We start from the raw sequence: 25,373 nt of genomic DNA on the forward strand, positions 1-25,373 counted from the left end.
TCAAATGATCAATTTTAAATGATCAGCAAGAATTTCTCTTGCCAAAACTTTGAATAGTTCAGAGCATTTTTAAAATTGGGGACAGGTCTGTGGTGTGTCCTAGTATGTTTCCCAGCGACTCCCTAAACACAACACATGTTCATATTTAGCATTCTTCAAATGGTGCCCGATCACAAACACTTGGGAGACACTGCCCTGCTTTACAGCAGCAGCAGCAGCTCTTGCAGAGGTGACCTACTGAGCACAGTGAGTGGCAGAGTGAGGTCAGGCAGCTGACGCGTCCCATGTTATAGAAAAGTGTTTTGTCAGAGCAGAATAAATCACGGCTCGATAGCAGGGGTCCAACCTTGCAGCACCTTTCAATTATAATGACAGCACCGATGTCAAAACTGGCCTTCAAGGGGCTGTGGTGTGTCACTGGATTTTTACCTTGAGGTTTCTGAGCGGTTAGTGTTCTGGGCGAGGTGGGGGGCTGAGGCCGCGGTTTGATTGGAGGCTTGTCGTGACATGGTCTGGGGGTCGGACCTTTCTTTATGAGCCTTGGAGAACACAGGTAGTCCACTGATCCACACTGGTACTGCAGAGGGGAGGCAGGGAGATCTATATATAGAGGAAAAGAAGAAAGACAATCTTAGGTATTGATCAATATAATAACACACATCTAAACACAAGGAATAATCCTGCGACAGCGATGCAGTGGTGCGTGGTGACTACTGCGGGTGAATGACCTTGCGCTTGGTGTGCTCCATGGCGTCGCCCTCGGACAGATAGCATTGGGGCCAAAAGAAACTCTGCAGCATCAATCCTAATACAAGGCCTAAGGCAGCAGAGAGCTGCAGAGCCTGCAAATTGGTTTCTCTTCACACTCTCAGACTGGATAAATCTAATTTTCTGTAGATGCTGACTGGACATACATTGTGCACTTTTTAAAGCAGCTAAGTGACTTCCAAGACCCTCAATGTTATCAGTTTTTGTTTATCTCAACAAAGTCAATCAAATCAAAAATGGAAGGATTTCATCTAAAGTTTTATATTTAAAAAAAAAAGTCACAAATATTTCTAAAATAGCTGGGCCCTGTGCGTGTTTAGCACTATGGTTACTTCAGCTGCAGGTTTTTGTGCAACAGTGCATTTTTAAGCCACAAGAGCAATGTATTTGGGTGCCACATCGACATGGTTTGAGTTCTGTGGTGCTCTGTGTGGCTTTAGCTATATAGGCATGTATTTTTACATTTACATATAGTTAACTGTTAACTGTCAGGTCGCTTTTGGCCTTTTGTTAGATGTGAAGAGCAAAATGTTTCCTTTACACTTTCACAAATCCATCGGGATCATCAATTTGCCTTTAAAACTTCAAAATGCAAAATACACGATGCAAAAAATCTTTAAAGGACGAGGTGGTAATGTTATCACACATACACACATATTTCCATTACATTTTGACAAAGATATGCTATGAATGCCAACTCTTTGAAGTCCAGTCAAGAGAGAAGAAACAGAGTGTTTGCACTGCTATTGTTTGCGAGCGTGCATTTGTCTGTACCATATGCACTCTACGAGGTTTCATTTGAACATACCACAACAGCCTTTTTTGCGCCGTTATTATCGGAAGGGGGACAAAAAGTGCAGCCCCAGAGTAGATTATGATAATAGCTATGCATACTACAGCCACACAGCTCTGTTCCTTCAGGCTCATGGATTCGATCAAGTCACACCAACTTTTGCTCGACTGGATTACAGCCTAAAATTGCACCGAGCCCCCACAAGAGCCTTGGCACATCTAATTTGGTGTTTTTCAGCTGCGCTTCAGGCAGTGGAAGGAAAAAAATTCTGTCAGTAATGAGTCCTGTTATGCTGTCTGCCTCATGTGGCACACTGCAGGTGTTCCCACCATCTTTGCACCAGTGGAATAAGAGCAGGGCAGGGGGAACAAAGCAAACAGCTCCCTCAGCTCCGTACAATAGATGGAGAACACGTTTTCCACACTGAGGACTGCGGATCAGTGCCTACAGTAGGTAGATTTTGAATTTAGTTAGACTATCTTTGCATCCGGTCCCTGGCAAAAGAAAAACTGCAGGCCCTTCACAGTGGTTTCAGCTAATGCCATCTCTAAATCAGAGATGACTTGCGGGCTGAGTCAGAGGAAAAGTCCTTCAGCCAAATAACTGCCTGATGAAGAACACTTTGACCCAAGACTGGCTGTGGTCTTTGCTGGGAAAAATAAACAACAGTGCAAGACAGAGGCATAAGGGCCGGTGCCTATGGAAACTCAGTGTAGCTATGGTTACCTGAGAGCCAAACCTGGCCCTCATGTCAAACTGCTTAACACCGAAAGAAACTTGACAACACAGCAGAGCGAGTAAGGAGCTGACACTCACGTTTTTTTTCCTTAATTAAAATCTCACAAACCTCGCATGAGTACACAGGAAAATATGTAAGCAAATTCATTCAGTCTAATTATATCACACAACGGTGTTCGAGCCATTACTAAAACAAATACTTAGAATATAAAGGAACACACAAACAGCCAAGAGTGCCATAAATACATTACCTTGCGTCCTATCTTTCCATGTCAGATATCCAAAGTCCAAAGAGCAACTGAATGTAAAAGTCATCCACACAGCAGTGTTTAAACCAAAATAAATCCTGCCCTCCCAGTTTTCCGGAGTGCCGTGTGTGTGTGTGTGTGCGCGCACGCAACTGAGACTACTCTTTGTGGCCAACAAACACAGACATACACACCCTAACCAGCCCTTTAAAAGCCCAAACCTGCATTATACCAAAACACGCACAGTCACCTGTCCTTTCCCAGTGGTGTTAGAGGACCTGCACCTGTTTGCTCACCTGACAAACCTGATACTAACAGCTCCTCCCGGGGCCAAAATGACATGATTATGTGTCACTGTGGAATCCCGGAATCTCAGCATATAATCTTACAGTTTGCCCACAACACAGGAAACTTTGCCCACAGCGCACAACTCGAAAGACAAGGGTTAGAGTTAGATAATCAACAAAATCGCCTTTTTGAGGCAGTCACCTAATTGATTTGGACTCAAGAGACAATATTAATAATGTATCTATCTAATTTAGTGAGAACTTTGTAAAAACACAAAGGAGAATAATGAGCTCATTAATTTCCTTTGCTCCCCACACAGTAACTGAAGAATAAATGAACAGCACGATTAGAAAGAAATTATATGAGAACATTATTACTGCTACACCCTGAAGGCTGTGCGTTAACATGGCAACCTCTCCCAGCAAAACCAACAATTAGTCACTGTAAATCTTACCTGTTCTTTCATGGTTGTGATGTAATGCAATCTCAGCTTAGGACTGTGAGGACTTTGAGTTGTAACTTCAAAATACTGCTTCACAGTATACAACTACACAAAGTTAATGGTTGCCGTGTACCTTATACACAGAAATATTCGGATACCTTTAGGTACGTATACTGACACTTTGATTTTAATCAGCAGGAAGCATGTAAGCGTCCGGGATTGTGATGCTATCATGAGAGAAAAACCTAAGGAATGTATTTCTTGTATTAGCACGTCACAGCAATGTGTATCAGTCTTTGTTTGATTGCTTTTGCCTTTTGTGTAGTTAGATTGTCTCTGTTGTATGACAATTAATCAAATTATGAGTCTTAAGGTGTGTTTACAACGTTAAGTAAACAAGGTCAAGAATCAATGCAAGCTTTCAATATTTGCTTTTAATGCTCAATGCTGCAGACATATTTCTTTTCAATACCGAATAACATGGATACAAATCTGGTGACTGTTAAGTTACATACAGGAGATGTAGGTTGACCGTAGCACATGAAACAAATTCAAATGGAGACCGTAACATTGTATTCTCAGGTGGATGATGAAATGAACATAATGTATAAGAAAGTAACAGAAAATTGGGTTTTAAAATAAATTAATAAAAAAAACATAGATGTTAATCATCGCTGTACATGCGACATTTCTAGTTTTTGTCACAATTTTCAGTTTAACTACCACCTTACAAGCAGTCGGGGGTGTTTGCAGATAAGCTGGGATCTTCTGTGTAAACTACAGCCACTGTGACAATATGCTAGCAACTAAAGCAATCAGGAGGATTGTAGCAGCCTCTTTGTGACCTTTTTTTACCTAGCAACTGCTAGCAAACTCCAGCAACCACTCAGCAAATTGTCTGTGGACAAACATTTTTATCCAACATCCAGTGGTTGCCACGGGGTAGCCGACAGGTCATTAGGCCTGTACGGCTGAAGCCTTAAACTTCCAAACTTTCTCTAAGTTCTAATTTTCAGACTTAAAAAGATAAAATAAAATTACATATCTAATCAGACTAGGCCACATCAGTAGAATGAGTTAGTATGCAAAGTGAGAAACAGTGGGGCAAAGATGGTTTAGCTGAGGGACACTACATTTTGCTATTTGCTTTGTTATCAACAACTGATGATGCGATGCTCTGAGCATTTTAAAAGTTGCATGGCAGCAAAATTTAATGATTTTGAGTTGGACTTGTACCTTTCAAGCTGTGTCTCTGTCTCCCTAGTTGGGTGTGAGCACAAACCGTAGTATAATGTGCTAGATGTGCTCATTTTCACCAGGGATACTGAGATTAGTACAGAAGCTTGTTTCCACCACTGAAAACAAAAAACAGAGCAAAACATTTTCTTTACTCTCCATAAATCAAACCTTCGAGATAGACATCTCAAATTTTCACCGTGCTAATTCAAAGTTCCGAGAAAATAACTCATAACTCTCTCCTCTCTCCATTTTCCCCAGACCCCAAGACACTCAGGTTCAAAATATACACAAACACGCACAAGGAAAATGCACAGACGTAGCTACCCTGTCAATCACCTTCAGCCCCGAGGCGACCCCCACAGAGTCATTTATTACCCATCATCCCAGAGATGGATCGCTCACAGTCAGCAGAGTCTCCCCACTCAGACAGCTACTCAATCAGCTCTCCTGTCCACAAAGCAACCCTGGGTAAGGAAGAGCTGACAGCGCCACTCTGATAACTTCAACCAACCAACCACCCGCCCAGTTCCCCACCAAGACGTGGCAAGACATCCAGTTTGGGTGGTGTACCTCATTATTTCCTATGTCACCATCACATTTCTTAGCTTTTCTGCCTTCATTATACCCACTCTCTTCCTTTCCTTCTGTCTGTGTCTGTATAACTTTCTTTCACTGTCTCATTCAGAATAATACTGGTTTTATTTCCACCGTGTTACCCTGAACGACTCAGCCAGAGAGCAGCAAGCTCTCATTAAACGACTCTTAGATTTATAATGAACTTTGAGCCACAGAGCCACTTAAATTCTTGGCTTGGACAGGAACACATTGTCTTGTAGAAAAATAGCAAGGCTAAGAAAACAAAGGAATTTTGCTTTGTCTCATTTCTCCCTCTGCCATACCAATATGTGCTATGACCTTGATCTACTTTTCAGAAATCAACTTAATCATTAAAAAAAAAAAGAAACAAAGATAGATAGAAATGTATAGATGAAGACAGAATTTAAATACATGTTGCAGCTGGGACACAGAGGGACTGAAATAAAGAAGGTGACATGTTCAAAAAAGAAAATTAAAGCTATAAATAACTATAAAAAAAGTATTTACTTTTCTAGATATAAGAAACTGGTTGAAACGACACTATAAAAGGATAAAAACCCAAATGTACAAACCAGGAAATTAAAAAAAAAAGCAGAGAGAGAAAATACTGGTGTGAGTATAACAGCAGCTGCCCTGGGATCGACAGTAGGGCAGATCTCAGTCTCTGACAATCACACAGTAACGAGGGCCCAATTCTATTTTCACCACAGGCTTTATTAACCCACACACATCTCCACATGCACGCAGTCATACACACACAAAAGTACACAAGGATCAACAGCTATCCAATCATATACAGCAGCATCTGGCTACAGCTTAAAAATCTATATTCATCTTCTCCTCATCATGCTCTGTAATGAGAAACAATCACATTTTCTTTGTCAACCCATCAGTTTTTTTAACCTACTGTAGAAAATATTTATTGTTTAACAATTAGCGGCACCCCAAGTTTCACTGGTATGGCATTAGGCACTGAGCTGAATTAGGTCAGTGGGCATAGCAGGCACAATGGCATGTCTCCCACACTAAGTGGGAAGATTTCAGCAGCTCCCACAGATTGTGATTTTCTGGGATGAGAAGACAGAGAGGCTGAGAGGTTAGAAAAAGGTTCAGCAGGCAACGGATTGCTAGAAGGTGTTAAAGTCATAGCCTCATAATCTAAGAGTAAAACTCACAAAGCAGTAATGAATTGGTTCCTATATTGTGCTTTTCTAGTTGACCACTCAAGGCACTTTCATACAATAAATCTTCTTTGCCTGAGTGCTATCTTTCTAAGATTCACACTCCAATGAATGAGGTCCAGTGTCTACCCGAAGGACAAGTTGGCATGCAGAGTAGAATGGCCAGGGATTGAACCACTAACCCCTAGCTAGTAGATGACCTGGGTCACCCTCATCCTGGGTGAGCAAGCCTCACTTCCACTATGAACATAGCCACTGGACTTGATTTGATGTCTTGAGAGACAATTTGATGTCTCTTAAACCAAAGCAGGGGGAAATATATATCTATATAGATATCTATATCTATATATATTAGGGCTGCCACGATTTGTCGACTAGTCACGATTACGTCGACTATCAAAATCGTCGACGACTGATTTAATAGTCGACGCGTCGTTTGAAACTTTGTACGATCACAAAAGACGCAGGAATAAGTGGCAGGATTTAAGAGTGTAATAACGGACTGAAACAGAAGATGGCAGCATTGCATGTACAAGGATGTCAGCTACCGTTAAACCCCGAAGAAGAAGAAGAAGAAGCAGCTGTGTCCCAGAATTCATAGCGCGGCCCAGCGCAGTTTCCAACAATGGCGGCAGCTAGTTAGTTTTAATGTTACTCTTATTATTCTTTCTGGGTCACAAAATAAACGTTTAACATATTTTCAGGCGAGAATGTAGCTGTGTAAACCTCAAATATCTGCTCAGTTTATCAGGACACCACATATTTTCAAAAGCGCTCCGACGTTTTCGGAGACATCTGTTACCCACTAGCTCGTTAGCGAGCCGGGGGCTAGGCTCACTAGCGCCGTGAGAACACCGGACTCCCCGCAAATCGTTTTCAAACCCACCGCCGTCTTTCGCTACTCAGGTTAAATATATATGAGTCACTTAGATAACTTAAAATGTTATTGTTTGGCTTTTTTTTTTTTTAGTATTTTATTTGTTCCTGAGTAAATCAGTTTGTCTGAGATTAAAGTTATAGTTTTTACACAGCTGAATAAACGTCAAGCAGACAGCTGATTATCAGAAGTGTGAGATGCTCCAGAATATACTCCAGTGTCCTGTTATATTTTAGATAGCAAGGAGTTTATTAAACTTCACCGAAACAATCTGCAAATTTCATTAAAATTTAATAAACTATCATCTTGTCTTTATTTTTAGTTAGCACAGACCTTAAACACTTAAAGCTGTAAGCTAATGATAGTTATATAAGAGCAGATGCTGCTGGTGCAATAAGCTGTAGTTTTACGTCTAATGGATGATGATCTGATTAGTCGACTAATCGCAAAAATAATCGGTGACTAGTCGACTATCAAAATAATCGTTTGTGGCAGCCCTAATATATATCTATATATATCTATATACCGGTAGATATATATAGATATAGATTAGTGCTGTCAAAATTATCGCGTTAATTGTTAAGATCAACGCGAAATGTTTAATGCATTAAAAAAATTTAACGCTGATTTTGTTTTTTTTATTAATTTCCTGTAATCTAAGACCTTTAAATTCATGAGCACCTCTGGAGGAGGGGGCAACAGTGTGCTATGCTGGCGTTTGGCCTGACAGAAATGATTAGAAGAAGAAGAAGAAGTGACACCATGCTACTATCTAGCTAACACTAGCTAACACACGCAAGCATGGACGAGGGCGGACTTTTGGGTGGAAAGTTTCTCTTTAAGAAGTTGCCTGATGGCTTGTTGGACAAAACGAGAGTAAGATGCACAATTTGCAACGCTGAATTCAAGTACCACAGAAGCAGTTCATCACTGGCGTATCACCTGAGAGCAAAACACCCAACTGAATCCACCTCTACGGGACCTCGCCAGTCTACGCTTCAGAAGTATGGTGCTTGTGGACGAATAACAAAAAATGTGAGAGAAAAGGTAACCAATTCTTTGGTTGTTTGGATAGCTAAAAACTGCCGACCAGTTAGCATAGTAGAAGATGATGGACTGAGAGAAGTCATTCGTGCTGCATCAGGAGATGAGTGTTGCCCTCGAGAGGAACCATTGTGTCGAGACTGCACACTTTGTATGGGGACCAGAGGGCTCAGCAGTCCAGCAAGCTTGTGCAAGTAAGGAATGTCGCTCTCACCGGAGACCACTGGACTTCGGTGAACAACGATAATTACTTAAAATATAAAGAATAAAAAAATGTAATTGGAGCCAGGCTATTAATAAAGTAATTGAGATTAATCGCAATTCATTACAGAAAATTGTGAGATTAGTTAGTTAATTTTTTTTAATCTATTGACAGCACTAATATAGATATATAGATATAGATATATATATATAGATATATATAAATAGAGAGAGAGAGAGAGAGATATGCCTCTCATCATGCTTTTTAAAAAAAACAAAAACAAACTAAAACCTGAAACTGGCAATTGAGACCCTAAACGAATCAGTGCAGTGTTCACCATTATAACACATCAACTATGAAGTACATATATTTCCTTCAGGACTTCTATGCTATCTGATGATCTTGTTTTTGCCACCAGTAGAGTTGCCCCCTGCTGGGCATTAGAAGGAGTGCAGATTATTTGCACTTGGTTTCACTTTTCAAATATGGAGGGTAAATCCTTTATTTATACATTCTGTGCAGCATGCACAGAGCACTCAGAGATGTAAATATACTAAGAAAACAGGCCCATCTGTTTCCAGTTCCTGTAATTATACACTGTCACCAAGTGGAAAAAGCTAAACATAAACAAAGACTGAAGACTTAATATCGAAGTGGCATCCCAAACTAAATCAATCGTGCTTCCGTGTACCCTGAGAAATAAAAGAAGAGGCAACTGCTATCCCAACAGTTGCCTTTATTATGGCTAATAATATCGCAAGATGGTCACAGTAAACTACTTGTGCTTTTAGTAGATGCACAGTTTTAATAAAGTGTTAATTTCTTTTTCAATTGGAAGGTATTCTGTCGTCTACAGTTGCAAGCAGAAAGAAAGTAAAACACGAGCCAGAGCTCCAGTAGTCATATTATTATGTATAAACATGTGCCTGAGTCTAACAGCATCCTTCATTTCCTGTTGTGTCCTTGAGAGCCAGTCTGAAGAAATGCTGAGGGTGAGATATGACACACTGACCTTTTTTGAACAGTGTGACTCAAGGCCAGTACAATCAGCAGTCATCTGTACCGATACGTGATAGTCACTGGAGAGCACTCAGACTTTACAGTAAGTAGCACAATGATGTGAGGACGTGACAAAGGGATGGTTAAAATTTTTCATCAAACATGTGATTTGACAGGACGGTTGCACGCCGGCCTCTCCATTTCACAGCTACTCCATGCTACGGCAAACACTCTACACAGACTTTTATGAGGCAGGGTGCAGAGAAACAAGCCTCTGTCTGACTGGATGCAGTGTGCTACTGTAGCCCAGAGCATTGCTGCAAAGAAAACAGCTACAGATTGGCAATTAGGGCAACGCACACACAGGAGAACAAGGGGGTTTACAAACCTGCCTGTGGAGATGACTGCCTAACTGTCCCAGAAACTACTGGAGCCTCACTGAAACCTACTGTAGCAGCTCTCAATGGGGGCTTTCACTGTGAAAAACAAAAACCAGGCTGGACTGTCTTCACAACAGTACAAGCAAGGTTTCACAGGAAAGCCCATCTTTTCCTCCCAGTTTAAGTATATTCGACGCATATTTACTGGTAGAGAAAATTTCAAGAGAAAAGAAAAATACTATTTCCAGTGCCGTGGGGGATGGGTAAGTCTTTACACATAGGTCTGCTCCTTGAGTCACCAGCACCTACAGTCGGAGAAAGCATTTTCAAATTCAATGATTCCCTATTTTACTAAGGCCACACTGTCTCGAGTATTGCTCATGTTAATCTTCTGGATCAAAGCTCGATCGCCCCTCATTCTGATTAAAGGTCTCTGAAGCATCAAATCATTGATTATTTGACCAGACATTGATACGTGGGATTAACCAATCATTGTGTTGGACAGGACCAGTCACAAACTGCTTCAACGGCTGACAGCACGATCGTTGAAATGATTGACTGCACGTCAATAAATGTTGAGCACAGTGTCACTTGCAGCAAGGAAAAGTATCCACCGTTTGCATTCACACCAACAAATGTGCAAACGTACACGTCAAAACATGCAGGCTGTTCTGCCCAGTCACTTAACTTTATAGAAACCCATCTGCAGTACGCACCACAAAATTAGTCTAACACTTAACTCATGTCAACACTGTTACCATTAAACTCTGATCTGCTAAGGTTTTACAGCAGGCTGCAAAGCTTTCCACTGCAGCCACAGAAACACCATCAGGGCCAACCAAAAACACAGCCGACCAAAACGTTGCCTTTCCCAAATAAAATGCAACACTCACACCTCACATTTCCACAGAATTACACCTTTGGAAAAGCCAGGCCCAACAAAACAACAGAAGGAAGTGGCGCATGCAGAGCTGGTTTACCGAAACCAGCTTTTCCAGCACGTATCATATTATGCACGTGTGTGATGGAAAAAACAAGTAAAAGCAGGAAATTAGAGTGAACAGGGGTCCACTATTTTTGTGTACCTAAATGCGTCCGTTATTCCCCATTGGCTATTTTAACTACTGAACAAACCACGGATGATGTGATTAAGCAAACACTGTCTGAAGGTATTTAGCCAGCCATCACCTCAAGGCACTTTAAATTTTAAGGTTGACCCAAAATAAAATACAGAGAAAACTACAACCATCAAACAACCCACTTTGGAGAAGCACTTGGTGATAGTGGGAAGGAAAAACTCTCTTCTAACAGGAAAAAACCTCAGGTAGCAGTCGGATGGGGGTGATGGGGAGAAGACAAGACAAAACACACTGTTGCCAGAGATTAATAATAACTAATGATTAGATGCCAAGTGGTGTAAAAACATTCTGGTAATTCTGTAAATTTATTTCATCTGGTTCGCAACATTGTGCCAAAATGTAACCATCGTTCCTTTCAAATCTTTCCAACACATGTATTTACATTTTACACACTGGGCCACAATCATATTACTGCTTTTTTGCCCCCTGTTACAGCCTCTGTTGTCAAAGTGATGCTGCACTAGTGGGTGAGGTGGAAGGGTGGCCACAACACCACCCTGCATCTGTTCCAGGCAGGATGGATGTCAGCATGCGGAGAGGAGTGTCTATCAGGCTGCTGACACATGAAGAGTCCCAGAGCGGGACATCCTTGCCCAGTACAGGTCAACCTGTTACCCATTCTGATTCATTCCTGGTTGGTCTAAGGGCTGGGTTGATGAAAAAGAAAGGATGCGGGCGTGGAGCTGGGTGTAAGCCTTATCCCCTCCCTGTGTGCTGTTCTTCTGTGCACACTGGACTCTTCCCAACATACACACACAGAGACAGAAAGGTCACCGCACATTCAACCCTGACACATCTTCTTTGACGTAAGAATCATTTTCAAAATGTCACTTGGCTCCTGAAAGGCAGCGTCAGCAACGGGATCTCTGGAGCAAGAAGGATCCGAGGCAAGCAGCTCCTGTCAGTCTGCCCGAACCTCGAACACAGTGCCTCACACTAGCTGGCTGCAATTTCTTACTCACTCAAATGTGAAAACTGAGAATACTTTTAAATGCCAATGAGAAAGAAGCCTAAATTAACATTTTTTGTGTGAGAAATCTTGCATGGAAATTTAAAAAAAATGAAAACAAGCTGAAGTTTGTCAAGGGCAGAAAAAGCTAAGACATGGGAGCGAGAAGCCAAGACACGCCAAGAGCCACAAGCAAACGAGTTCACACAGAAATGACTGTACAGGGAGAGGCCTGTTATAGAAACCAGGTGTACACTAGACAGACCAATAAAGGCTCCTGTTTCCTCTGTAATGGCTCCAGAATTTTTAACTTACAGCACAGCACTACAGTGCTCTGATCCACATTCATTTACCCACACAGGAGACAGGAGGACCACTAGGACCAGCTTCTTGTACACTGAGCTGCTTAAACCCAAACAGAGATGCTGGCCTGCCGCTGCATGCGCACACTTTTCAAAGCTCTTGTAAATCGTTTACCAAGATTTTTGCTATAATCCAACTGACCCTCTGAGCCTATATTGATTTACAGATAACAGACTGTCTCCTTTGGCAATACAATCTGCAGTCCTTACAGTCTGCGTCGTGCTTAACATGCAAGTCATGAGCACACAAGACATCAAAGGATCGCTTCATGACCTTTATGTATACAAAATGCAAATCCAATTAAGGCTACAGCAAATGATTTTATAAGCTTAAATGTACTCATTATTTCCTGATTAACCCATTAACTCTTTAGCCTATAAAATCTCTCTACAACATCAAAAATCAACTTAGTTATTGTTCAGCTTCATTACTCAAATATAATCTCTGTAGACATTTCCACCATCAGCTTCCACTTGTTATATGTTCTCTTTAACATTAAGTATCTCTGTGCTGACAGGAAACAACAAACTACAATCCATAAGAGCTCCACACACTTGAAATGATCTACCCCTGATAGCTGTCATATTGTATATCCCATGACGGCTGGATAAATCAGAGCCTTTGTTAAATCTGTATAGAAAGAGCTGCAGAGAATCACCACTGCGCGCAGCAGGTAGCTCTAGCCCACCTTTCATCCGTCACGTCTGCTAAATGCTTTAGTTTTTCTGTCATGGGGTGTCTGAGGAGTGAGGCAAGGAATCATCGAAGACGGCCCAATTAGCGGGCTGCTGTTTCTGCAGCTTCCTGTGATTGACTGGCCAACATCAAAGATTAAGCAGAGATGTATAAAACAACCCTTTTAAATAAAAAACAATGTTGATCTAAATTTTTAATATAAGATCAAAATAATCATTTCCACATTTCACTCACTTTATCTGGTGAGAAACATGAGTCAAGCCAAATGACATACAAAAATGGAAGATCAAAAAGAAAAGCTCACTGTCTTGAAAATTACCATTTATGGTAGCTCCCACACTTACTGCAACCATGAGTGCACAGGTACTGACTCTGCATTTTATGAGGAGACATTAACAACCCCCTCCGAAGTTAATATGGCAAGAAGGGATTCACCAAATCCCATAAAAATATTTTAAAAAGCTGTCTGCTAACAAACATCTATGCAAGCAAATGTGTATGTGTACCTTACATACACTCACACTATGCCTTGCAGGAGAAAATCATTAAATATCTCGTTACTGGCCTCTGGAAGCCATCTCATCCTTTCCACAGCAGTAGGAGACAACTACAAAGACAATTTAACACTGAAGCCTTTTGAGCTTTTTGAAATACCAGCAGGCCACAGTTAGAGGCAAGTGGCCTTTTCTCCTGAAGGAGGTCAGAGTAAAAGATGCAAATATTTCTCATAATTGAGTTTAACTAGGTTAGAATGTTGCTTGTTAATGTGTGCTTGTATGCAGTTTCTTTCTCTTCCTTCCTGTGTGATGCCAATGTCTTGTACAAAAACAACACACGCGCTTCAGTAGAGACAAGAGAGCGCCTAACACTTTCCGAGTGACTGCCCCGACCAAATGGAGAAGTAAAACACAAACGCACACAGGCATATGCACGCGAAGGAGCAAGGACACACATGATACTAGAAAGCAAAACGCTTGTGTCTCCTTACTTCCAACCTTAAGAATGTAAACAAACTTTTAAACTCAAAGTGAAATATCACACAGGAACTGAGCTTTATTTAGATCCCTTCATGACACTGACAGCAGTACACTGATCCACCCTTATCTGATCGCTTGAGGCTGATTCATATAATTATACATTACCAACACAGGAAATACCATCACCATCTAGACCCTAGGTGCCCCAGAATAAGAGGAAGTTGTGGGTATAATTACTAGGGTGATGAAGTACATTAATTAGGCTGACTGTTGAGCATGGCATTTGTGTGTGTGTGTGTGTGTTTTTCTGTTTGCGTGTGGTCTGGTCAGTGTCACCACAAGTTCTCCAGCATCTCTGACCAATATAAGGCGCTTCCTTCCTCTTGATTTGACCAATAAATGGAGGAAAAACCACAAGTATGATGCTGGATTTCCCAGCTCTGGGATAAATAAGGCAGGGCCTCATCTTTATCAGTTTACATCGACATGACACAGATTACATAATCAAATTTGCTTCACATTAGCTTCACTCCGGGACAGGGAAGAATTTCCAACAGGTGTACAGATGCAGAGATACAGAGATCAAATCTAATGACTTCCACAGAATGGCTGCCCTCACAGTTACAGACCCACCCCTGTATTAAATACTTGTGGACACTGTGGGCTGAAAACCTTTCCTTTGGCTTATTTCTAGAAGTAAACCTAACCAGACACAGGAAAATGGGTGAAACATGACTCACGACTTTTTCCACTGCCCAGGGGTTCTGAAATTTTGCCTTTCACACAAGGACACACTGTGTGTGTCTTTGTGCGTTGGCCTTGAGCAGTTTCTACATGTCAGCCTAACCATAAATATCAGCTTATGGTGCTCACAGCTCCTGTACGCAACCTGTATGTTTTTATTGCGTCAATGTCACAGAGGAGCAGATTTGGCTAGTTTTTACCTTTGACCAATCCTCAAGCAAATAAAAGAGGTATGCGTTGGTTTTAGTAAAGCATCGGCAGCTTTTGCAGTGAGACTGTGTTACTTTGAAAGCGCAGAGAATGACATAGAGACATTAACCTGGAAAGAAAATATAGCTGCTTTCACACATGAAGTTTGGATAACTTTCAGAGAATCAGGTCAGGATAGTTTTTAGTTTTTCTGAAATGTAGCACACAGCAGAAAATAGCACACTACAGACCTATTTACACAACACTCAGTTTGGTTTAAACCCAGTCACACAGGCCAGTACAGAAGCCACCTGGCAACGACCGGTTGCTAGGTAAAAATAACTGGTTACAAGTGTTTTTAAATGGTTGCCAAGTGTGCCAAGCAAATCAGCATATTTGTAGAAACAGCGGGCAACCGTGGTAATCTGCTAGTGACCAAAGCAATTGCAAAGCGCTCCTCACTACAGCACCATATACCTCTTTGAGCCTAATTTCACCTAGCGATCGCCAACAACCTCCACCAACTCTAGACCTCTGTGACTGGGGTCTAAACCCAACCAAGTCAAAGTCTCCATCCCCATCTCCGACAACTTTCAGAGCCTTTCAGTTTCTTGTTTCTCTACTGACAGCAACATGAATTACAGGGAGTGAACCCTCATCCTTTGATCATTTCCTCACTTGTCTGCTCATTTTAGAAGTTCAAGCGTAAAACTAAAAGAATTCTAAATATACTTCTATAAATATGTACTGTTAAAATTGGCTTTCATTGCTATTTTGCCAACCTAATATGCAAAATTACCCACTTCAGGATTCCAGTACCTACCAAAGCTGAGATTCTACTTGTCTTACTTACACTTGAATACATCTAATCACCATGATTGCATTGATGAATGAAAAGCCTGTTTTTTGGACTAATACCACCACCAATCTAAGCGGATCAGACCACTCTGACACCACTCAAGCCTGTGGTGAGCCAGGAAATGTAAGCAGCTGTGCAACACTGTACTACAATACATACATGCCAGGCAGACTACATGGCTGCTTGGCTCAGCATCATCCCATTGATCTGGGTCAAGGGGTCGTTGATTAGACTGAGTGCGGCAGTCTCTAGGCAATGCCACAATGTCTGCCACACACTCAGCCTCAGCTCACACAGCTGCTACCAGTCGTCATAGAAACACTCAGACTCCCCTTTCCACGAGACACCTCCCCAGTAAGCTTAATTATATAGTTGCGCAAAAAAAGAAAGAAACTGAATACAAACAGAAACATATCAGTGGAAAATAACAGACATCATACACAAGGCGCTGTTTGGGCAATCTGTTAAGCTTTAATCATCTGGGAAATTATTGTCATGATGCCATGTAATGACATCACTGAGCTAGTAGTGGTCATCACTGTGTCACTTCATCCACTCCTTCAGCGAGCTTGTATTAACTGGAACTTGCCAAATTTTCAGCTGAAAAGTCATTTCAGTGAAAGTGATTAAAAAGGACAGTAATATGAAGTTGGCAGCGTTTGTCGCTCATTACATTATTCACCTCATATCACTTGTTTGAGAAGCCGGGGGGCTCATCTCTCACTCCTAATTACCCACTGCAGTTTGGATGAAAGAGAAAACCAAACAAACTCGAACTGAAAAACACACATATACTGCCTTGCTCTCTGAAAAAGCACTGCAGGGTATCCAAGAAGCAAGGCAGCAGAAAATCGCCCCCAATGTACGTACTCAATAAAACATGCAGTCTTGCATGTATATTTCAGAGGGCAGCGAGAATTAGCCCACATTCATCAGACAGCTAGAAGCCCATGCACCCAAACATAACCCAGACTGAGTTTTGGTTGGGAGGAAAACACATTAATTTTGTGAAGCAGCAGCAGCAGCAGAGGCAGCACCTGCTACACATACAAACTAAAACAAAAATGTAAACTAAATGCTGAACAAGTGAGCTCATGAATTAATGTTTGCTCCCACAAAGATATACACATGACGAAGCGACATCAGTAACTCACCGGCTAAACTCAGTTTGCCATCTACCTCCGATGTTTGCTCAGTTTTCGCTCTCTGTCTGAAATCTCTGTCGCTCCTGCTGTGTGACAAACATATGAACAGTAAAAAGCAGAGTCCGATCTGCAGCAGAGAGAAGTCTGGATGTTTTCACGGCGCTCTCAGGGAGACGGTGTGAACGTGCTGCTGCTACTACTCCTGCTCCCTCATCGACTCTCTCCAACCACCACGCTGCCTCTTTTACTCATCCCTCTCTCTCCTCCTCTACTTCCCTCCCTGCTCCTCCTCCTATTTCTCCTCCTCCTCCCTCCACAGACTACAAACGCAGAGAGTGTCAGTGGACCCCCCCCTCCCACCCACCCAAAAAAAAAAAAAAAGGAAAGAGATGCGTTCCTCCTGTCCTACGCTCTCCCCGTCCTGATCCCCACACCATTCACAGCAGTGGGCTAAACAATGCCTCCGCCGCCACCGATCTGAAAGGAAGCCAGGAGCACTTCTCAACACGCAATAATACCTCCCTAACTGTCACCATGGAAACTAATGACGGCCCGGGTTGGTTAGGAGGAGGAGGGCTGGAGGAAGGGGGGGAAAAACGGGGAGATGGAGAGGGAGGGGAGAGTTAAGTGAGAGTGGGTAGAGTGGAGGAGGGAGAGAGGAAAAGAAGCAGCCGAATGAAAGATGGGGGAAGTGTGTGTAAGTATTAGTGGGTGTGCCTGTAGTAGTTCAATGAGTGTGTGAAGATATAAGTGAGCTCAAGTGAAGGGAAGGTGAAGGGAGGATATTCTTCAGATATTTGCTGGAAACACGAAGGGGTGTGGCAACAAACACATTTTTTTTGCTAATGACATTAGAAAATGATCACAAAACACTCATAAAAATGTTCTTTTAATTGCTTGATTTATCCTGCAAAGAGCCCAAATGCAGAGTTATTGAAATTTTAATGATATTAAACACAGAAAGGTAGAAAATATTTAGATTTGTGCATTTCTATTCTTGTTTAAATTACTCAAACTGTTGCTCGAACTGTTCTACAATGTTTTTTCCCATGTAAATATTTTGGATTTTCACTCACATCTGACAACCTCAAATTATCCATTATATAAATACTGTTATGAACTGACACCTTCAGCACTATTGCAAAAAAAACAAACCCCAAAACAAACATCATCTGTATTTCTGATCATTTGTATCTCTCGGGGAGCTGCTTTAACCACAAGTCTCCGGGGAGTACATCCGTGTCCCTGCGTGACTTCCCCCCACAGACATGTGGATCACAAAAGCTGCCAGGATGACGCGCCCAAGCTGCTCGAACCCTCTTCATATGCACATATAATTACAACCACCCCCTTCCTCCGTGTCTCTCCGTGTTCCCCCTCTACACACTCAATAGTTGACATCAGCCTGAAAGACGGGGTGACATTGCCCGACACCGGCTGTGAACCCACAGACAAATGCCACCGATAACCATGGAAACACTGTTGGAAAACCCTCGATTTAAAACGATAACAGGGCTTTAGAGCAGAGTGTGACGAGAAGAGCGGAAGAGATGGTGAATGTGAAAAGGGGGATGGGTGTCTGAGTTTGATTTAAATTCAGAAAACGAAGGGTTTTACAAACTGGAGGAGAGTGGCTCAGAGTGGGTTAAAATAGGTCCCGATTGATCCTCTTGTATTCATGGTGAACGGGCAGTAAATGCATACTCCTTTGCAAACCGACTCACCTCTAGCAGCTTATTCTAGGCCACCTCTAGCTGAACTGGGTGAAATTCTCAGCATAGTGAATTATGCATCACGCTGGACGCTGGAAGAGGTAATGCTCTCCGTGGCATTAACATCCGCTGCTCAACCCAGCAGACCTGACGAGGTGAAATCTTTTCACAGGAGGGAAAGAGCAGACGGGGAATCAGTGCTGCAGCCACCCTGCAGGGCAATCCGAAAAGGGGAAAAACCCATTTCAAATTAGAATAGAGCCTTGCCTTTGTGGGTTATCTAATGAGGCATGGTGCTCATGCCCCCTCTTTACACCAAAGACAGGAATGTGAGCTGTGTGTTAGGGAGGAATGTTGAACCTCTCGCCATCTTGCTGCGATTTTCTCATTAATCGAAGGCTGAATTCACAGCTCAGACCAGAACCTGCTTTTAAAAAAGGAGCAAAGAGACGACTGATTTTCATTTTATAGGCTGGAATAACCTCATTTAGATAGAGATGAATTCCCTTGCATAGGATAGTGATACAGCAAGCTGGCACAGCTTTTCTTCCCTTCTGTCACCCTTTATTACATTCACTAATTACAACAACAATCTTTTTCCATCTGTCCACAAAGAGGAACCTTTGTGTGATTATTTAGTCTCTGTCACACATTAAAAACCACTGGAATATTGACAACTAGCGCTAGTCTAAATCTTCTTCGCTCTACTGACCTAAACATAGCATCTGCCACACACATCTGTCCAACAGGATGACCAATAGCCTAACACACACTCCACTCCATCAGTGTCTTACTGGAAAATATCACTCAACTGAGTATATTCAAAGGAACATAAGGATGTTTTTTGTGATTTAATAGGAAAAACATGAAGACCAGCGAGGGAGACGAGCCCTACAAATCACATGTATGTTTTTCTTCTGGGCTGTAAGAAAATGTAAACGGGAATTAAGTTGTATACAGTAAATGCAGAGTATTTTTTCCTCATTAATTTAGTATTGATGTGATTGGTTTTTTTTTCAGTTATTTTACATAATTAAAATAATTTCCAGTGACGCATCTGGTAGGCATTTATTTTGTAGTTGTTTAATGTCAGACAAGGCGGTATTCCTATATCCATGCACCTCAAGGAATAGAGGAATTGTCACAAGGAAGATAGCTTGCCATGATTTAAAAAGATAGACAAGAAAAGATCTCCTATTAAGGAACACTGAAACATACTGGACTGAAAAATTGTAGGTAAACTGTAAAATAACAGTTTAACGCTGCCAAATCTAGCTACCAATGCTATCGTCTGTGGACATACAGAAATTTGAGTATGTTGTGTACACTCCTGCAGTTCCCCACCTGCTGATTTCTACAAGACATCCACAAGAATGCAGTCAACAATAAGCAAAACAAAGTATCAAAGCTGTTTGACGGCCTGCCAAAGTTCTGTCAACGTACTTTCAAAGGACTGCGCTGAATTTAGTCTGCAAAAAACACACACTGATTTTCCCCATTCTTTCTAGCACTGACGACAACGCGCACACTGAGGACTTGGCCCAGTTAGAGTCAGAGAGGACTCGGTACACAAATCTACATATATAAATCAGCATATTTTAAATAGTTCAGATCAATCAGTGAGCTGTTGCCATCATGGCACACTTGATTGCACCCTGCAGATGGTAGCAGGAGGGAGGACACTGTAGTGTTGTCATGGAGGCAATTCACGTTCCACAGCATGTTGACCCGACTCCAGGATTTTTCCAAACAGTCCTCACATAGAAAAACAACACAAGCACATATGTATATGAATAAATCTACCCCTCACCACTAGCAAACTATTAAAAAACACACACACAGGTGTGAGAGTTTGAGCTGAGAAAATTGAAATCTTTCACATTCTCACGTCCCTGAAGGTCCTGCAGTGCCAGGAAGACACAACAACTAGAGAAATCTCAGCAGAAGATAGAGGTTGAGGAAGGACACAGCGTTAGTCTTCCGCTGTTACTGATACACATTCACCTTGATGCGGTAAGCCTCCGGATCAGCTTTCTCAAAGGGGAACTGCACTCACAAAGATTCAATAGAAGGATCAATTAGAGCTTTCAGATTCTAGTTATGAGTACAGACAGTTGAGCTCATGTGTCAGATTTTGTTGGTATACGTCACTTAGCCTTGTTCAAAAGCTACTTGAATGGGCATTTCCAAATATCTGTTAGATCAAATACTGACCCTGAAATTCACCTTGGCCTTAAGTCCTTAAACATCCTCAAGCAGCAACAAAAAAAAAATCAAAGAGATGTTTTAAATTACTCTAACAAGCGCAATGTCATCCCTCCTCTCTTAGGAGTCAAAGGCTCTCTTTAAAGAAGAGCTCATTAATATTTCACCCAGAGGAGAATCTTTTAATTCATTATTAATATTTAAACTTATCTCCAGGAGTGGAGAGGTCTTATCTGAATTACAAAGAGGCTGGAGCCCAGCATAATCCATGTATCTATGTTAACCCCCCACCACCACAGACAGAAAGACGATGCACTAGAACAGCTGTTACATTCTATTAAGACTGCAGCAGATGGAGGTGGGGCGCTCTAGAAAGTATTTTTCTACGCTGGTCCCATGATGTCTGAGGGTGCCTGGCCTTAGGGCATGTTAGCAGTTGTGGGTGCACAGCAAAGAACGAAGAAAAAGAAAAAGGCAAATAGTTAAGATACTACATTCCCAAAATGAATGAAAATAGAAAAAAAAACCTGTAGGGAATGTTTATGCTAAACTGGAAATGAAGTCTAAAACAAAAAAGTAGAGAAATAAATCTATGATTTAGCACCAGCTTTTATTAAACAATATTGTTGCACTTAAAATGTTTTGTTGTAACAGGTTATGTAATAATACAAAATATATTAATAAAAATTAAGGCAGACCAATATAGGATTGTTAAGACTAATGTCGATATTAGGTGATATTTGGTGACTCCAGTATATCAGTCGATACTCAGGAAACATGAGCCAATTTCCCTAATATTCATTCTGTTTTATTATTTAATTACTTATTTACAATTATCCAACTGTTCTCACCAAATTGCTGAGTCTCCTCTGGTGGACAAACTACGCAACATCAACACTCAGCATGGTTGAAGGGTGTTTCTCCTTTATTTGCTTTACCTTTTTCATTTTCATTCCTTGGTCATTATAAATGTTATTTCTGATGGGACTTCATTGTATAGTGGTTTATACATTTGCCTGACCCCAAGAGCTGCATCAGGAAGGACATCTTGCATAAAAAACTGCCAAATCAAATATGCAGAGGTAACTGCTGTGTGATAATATCAGCTGGTATTATCGACAAATCCATCAGGTTTTAATACAGATAATACTGCAAGAAGATAGAGATTCACCAACTGTTTGATGACATTTTAAAATCTGTATCATGGCAACATTGGATTAACGGGATTTGTCACTTTATTAGTGCCTATATTTACATAATTTATGTATATAACACAGGGTTGTGTGTTGGGCCTGTGATGAAGACATCATTATGTTGCTGTAAGTGCAAACAAAGCCTCCCAACAATTGTCAATGCATCTAAAAATAAACATCTGAAAAATGTCTTTAAAAAAACCCCTACATTTTAAAAACAAGAAAGGAGAGATGCTTTAAAGCTTACCGGTAATCAACTTCAACAAACATTCATAACATTCTGGCCATGTAAGATCAATAAACAGTGCTGAAAGACGTGTGATTTGTTTCCAAATACCACGGCAGTTACTTCCATTGTGCAACAATGCAGTTCGTTGTTCAGGGTGCATGTCCTTGATTATGGTCTTAAAAGGTGTGATGAAAGCGTACAGCCCTGTGATGGTTTGTAACTATTAAAAGGTGTGATTGTGTGCATGTGTGTGTATTAGGATGCAGTGCACACGCAAGTTTCTATCCACCCATGATGGGTTTGGTCATCTGACGAGCTGCAGGCTCATCTCTCCCTACAGCGCCCAGATGGCCTGTGATTATGCACGGCTCAGTAGAGATTACAGTGCAGCAGAGATAGAAAGAGAAACAGAAAGAGTCAAAATAAATAGTTCAAATAAGGAAAAAAGTTGGCACAAAATGAAATGAAAACATGAGGTATGTGAGGTCAGACAACTAGAGGGAGGATGATGATGTGGTGCAACTAGCTTCACCAGCACAACAAACATGCAGAGCAACGTCACAAACAACCTTGTTGCCAGGCATAAAACTGCAAAAATATGAGCTCCATTTTCAAGATCTGCATTATGTGTGTGCGTGTATGTATTTATGTCAAATGAGAAAGTCTCTAGCATGCATTAAGACAAGGGCATTTGTCACCAGTAGCTGTATGACATGATGGATTGTGCACGTGCAAGTAAAGCACAGCCAAAAGGGCGATGTGAAAAATGATCCATGCTTCACTGAACCAACACCATTTAACTCTTGATGTGTTTATCGTTACAGTCTCACCTGGAAGATAATATGTCAAATCTGCTCATCAGTTCTGTCATTTAGAATCTTACAGTTCAACTGCCTCTTTGCATGTTTGTGACCCAAAATATGAAGCAGTTATTTACGTGAGAACCAAATATCTGGAGATTGCTAACTTTAATACTCCGATCACCAACAGGAGCGAGTGACCTGCAGAATGCAAAGCATCTGCAAATTCTGGTTGTGAATGAGTCAACATATTTATACCTCAGCTATCTCAAACACTGAAACTGACAGTAGCACTCACTCAGTCACATTTCTTCTACTGGATTAGAGACAAGAATGATGCAATCCTTCTCTGAGTGTCATTCAGAGAACCGAGCCCACAAGCTACTTATTGTAATAGGGTTGAAGCTTGTTGTGGTTATGAGAGCTTTCCCAATAAGTGTATTGCTGGCACAGTCTCCCAGCTGGCAAACAGATTAGCCGAAGATGATGCGCGTCTAGCTGTTTCGCTTTTTTTTTCACCGGCTGAACGCAAGAAGACATATCAGCGGGGTCACGCTGCAGAAGACCAGCATGTGTGTGGCGCTCCTAGCTTAATGAGACTCATCATTCACTGTTGAACAGCAGCACCGTGGTAGACGACAGTTTAACAATCCAGAGTACACACAACTCATATTTCAAGGGTCCTTTTGGAAGAAATTAATTACAACAACTTTGCTTCGGGCACCTAAAGCAGCCTACAGAGAACACGCTTTTCAGGGAATCAGTTGACAGGCACGCTTGCTCGCAGATGTGCGCACACATGCAGACATGCATACGCAAAAACACAGATGCTGAGCAGCCTGAGGCGGCTTGTTGTTTTATTGCATTTTGACCTTTCAGGATCGCTGTAAATCTAGTGAAGAGCTTGTTAGTGAATTAGGGATGCAACACCCCCCCCCAAAAAAGTCCCCAAAACAAAACGAAAAGAAATGGCAAAACCTGAAATAACTGTTTGACAAAGATTATCCACAGCAGGCCACAGGAACAGGAACCATCTGTGTGGATGTGGCTCTCATCTCCTCATTAGGTGCAGGGTGTTATGACTGTCCTGTGATGAGAGCTGAGGCTGGGTGAGGCATGCTGGGAGAGGGCAGTACAGTTAAGTGCTCGTAAACTCATCAGTTCAAATCCCCGGGTGATGTTTTCAAAACAAAGGCAGGGCCTAGGTGATGCATCCTACCGCAAGGATGTGAAAATTCAGAACTACTGTCGAAAAATGCAAGTCCTTTCGAACTGCAGCCATTAAAGCGGCACGGATATTGCTCCAATATCACAGTGATATCTTGTTTCACAAAGTCATTACAGAAGCAAAGCACTACAGCAAGATAAATGGCCGACGGGCAGGGCAGACTACGATAGAAGAAAGGAGAGGAGACAGCCGAGAATCAGCCGGCTGTTGCCAGGGTGACCTTCAGTGCGAAGCACCTCGAGGTCACCCAGAACGAGAGCAGCTCTGTCACTAGAGCTTCAGATCTGTGTAGAACCCGCAGACAGCGTAGACAGCACTGCCACTGCTTTTATGTTCATGACCTGAATCTCCAAATATTAGACATATATTTATTTTTAGCATATGTTCCCTAAGACTGTAAGTATTAGAAATGAGAACAAATACAATATGGTGTGGCCCAGTAGATTCCAGCCCTTCTGGCTTATGATCATTTTCCATAGCGACTTGGCAGGCAGGTTGTTTTAAATACCTTGAAGATCTTACAACAGTACTTAGCCTGTCTCGGTATTCAGTCTTTTCTTATAAGACTGACTGACTCAGTGATGATTACATATGTGCTCTGTCACAGCCACATGATCTGCTGTAGGTCTTCCTGTTTGTCTTGTCACTGAAGGGAAGTCTTCATAACTCTGCTGAGGTATTTAGGGTTATAGCCATGATGCAGAATGAATCCAGAAAGACAGGACCTGCTTTTTGCTCTTTTTTCTCCCCACAGAATAATTTTTTTTTCTCTTAAAAATACATTTAAGAAATAAAATTATCACATAACAAGCAAAAATTCAGACATTATGAAAAAAAATTCGTTGTTTATTTGTTTAAATCTAGGCTGTAGAGTATGGTTAGGAAATGCTCTCTTCTTAATCAGCTCTGGAGGTCGCCAGGAGTAACCTAACAGTGCCACCTAGTGGTACCACAGCAGTTGTGCACTCAGTGTGGCAACAATACAACGTCAAATTTGCGACATTTTAAAATTCGATCTTAAAAAAGAAGTTACGAAGAAAAAGCAGCTTTTCCTGCTTAGTTTCATTTCTTTGGTGATATTTCGAGTGACAGGAGGGCTTTGAAGGCAGCCGGGTTTCGCTGGGGCAGACACGTCTGCAGTCATAACAA

General features: G+C 41.6%; 1 protein-coding gene across 4 annotated transcripts in view; it reads right to left on the reverse strand.

The window, feature by feature from the left end:
* Positions 1-25,373, reverse strand: part of fgd (faciogenital dysplasia) — a 52,190-nt gene that overhangs the window by 19,157 nt on the left and 7,660 nt on the right. Inside the window, exons 1-2 of one of the 4 annotated variants that reach the window (XM_012917844.4) lie at positions 16,867-17,011; positions 430-600 (exon numbers count right to left, since the gene is read on the reverse strand). Coding sequence is in view for 3 of the 4 variants with exons in the window: in XM_076878131.1 (XP_076734246.1) it covers positions 430-600; positions 2,551-2,614 (235 nt within the window). In the remaining variant the exon portion in view is untranslated. Of the gene's footprint in view, positions 1-429; positions 601-2,550; positions 2,644-16,866; positions 17,012-25,373 lie in introns of those variants that run through there. The other 3 variants (XM_076878131.1, XM_076878130.1, XM_004546150.3) reach the window with 3 other exon arrangements.

This window comes from Maylandia zebra, linkage group LG20, assembly GCF_041146795.1.
Source record: "Maylandia zebra isolate NMK-2024a linkage group LG20, Mzebra_GT3a, whole genome shotgun sequence".
NCBI classification, from domain to species: domain Eukaryota; kingdom Metazoa; phylum Chordata; class Actinopteri; order Cichliformes; family Cichlidae; genus Maylandia; species Maylandia zebra.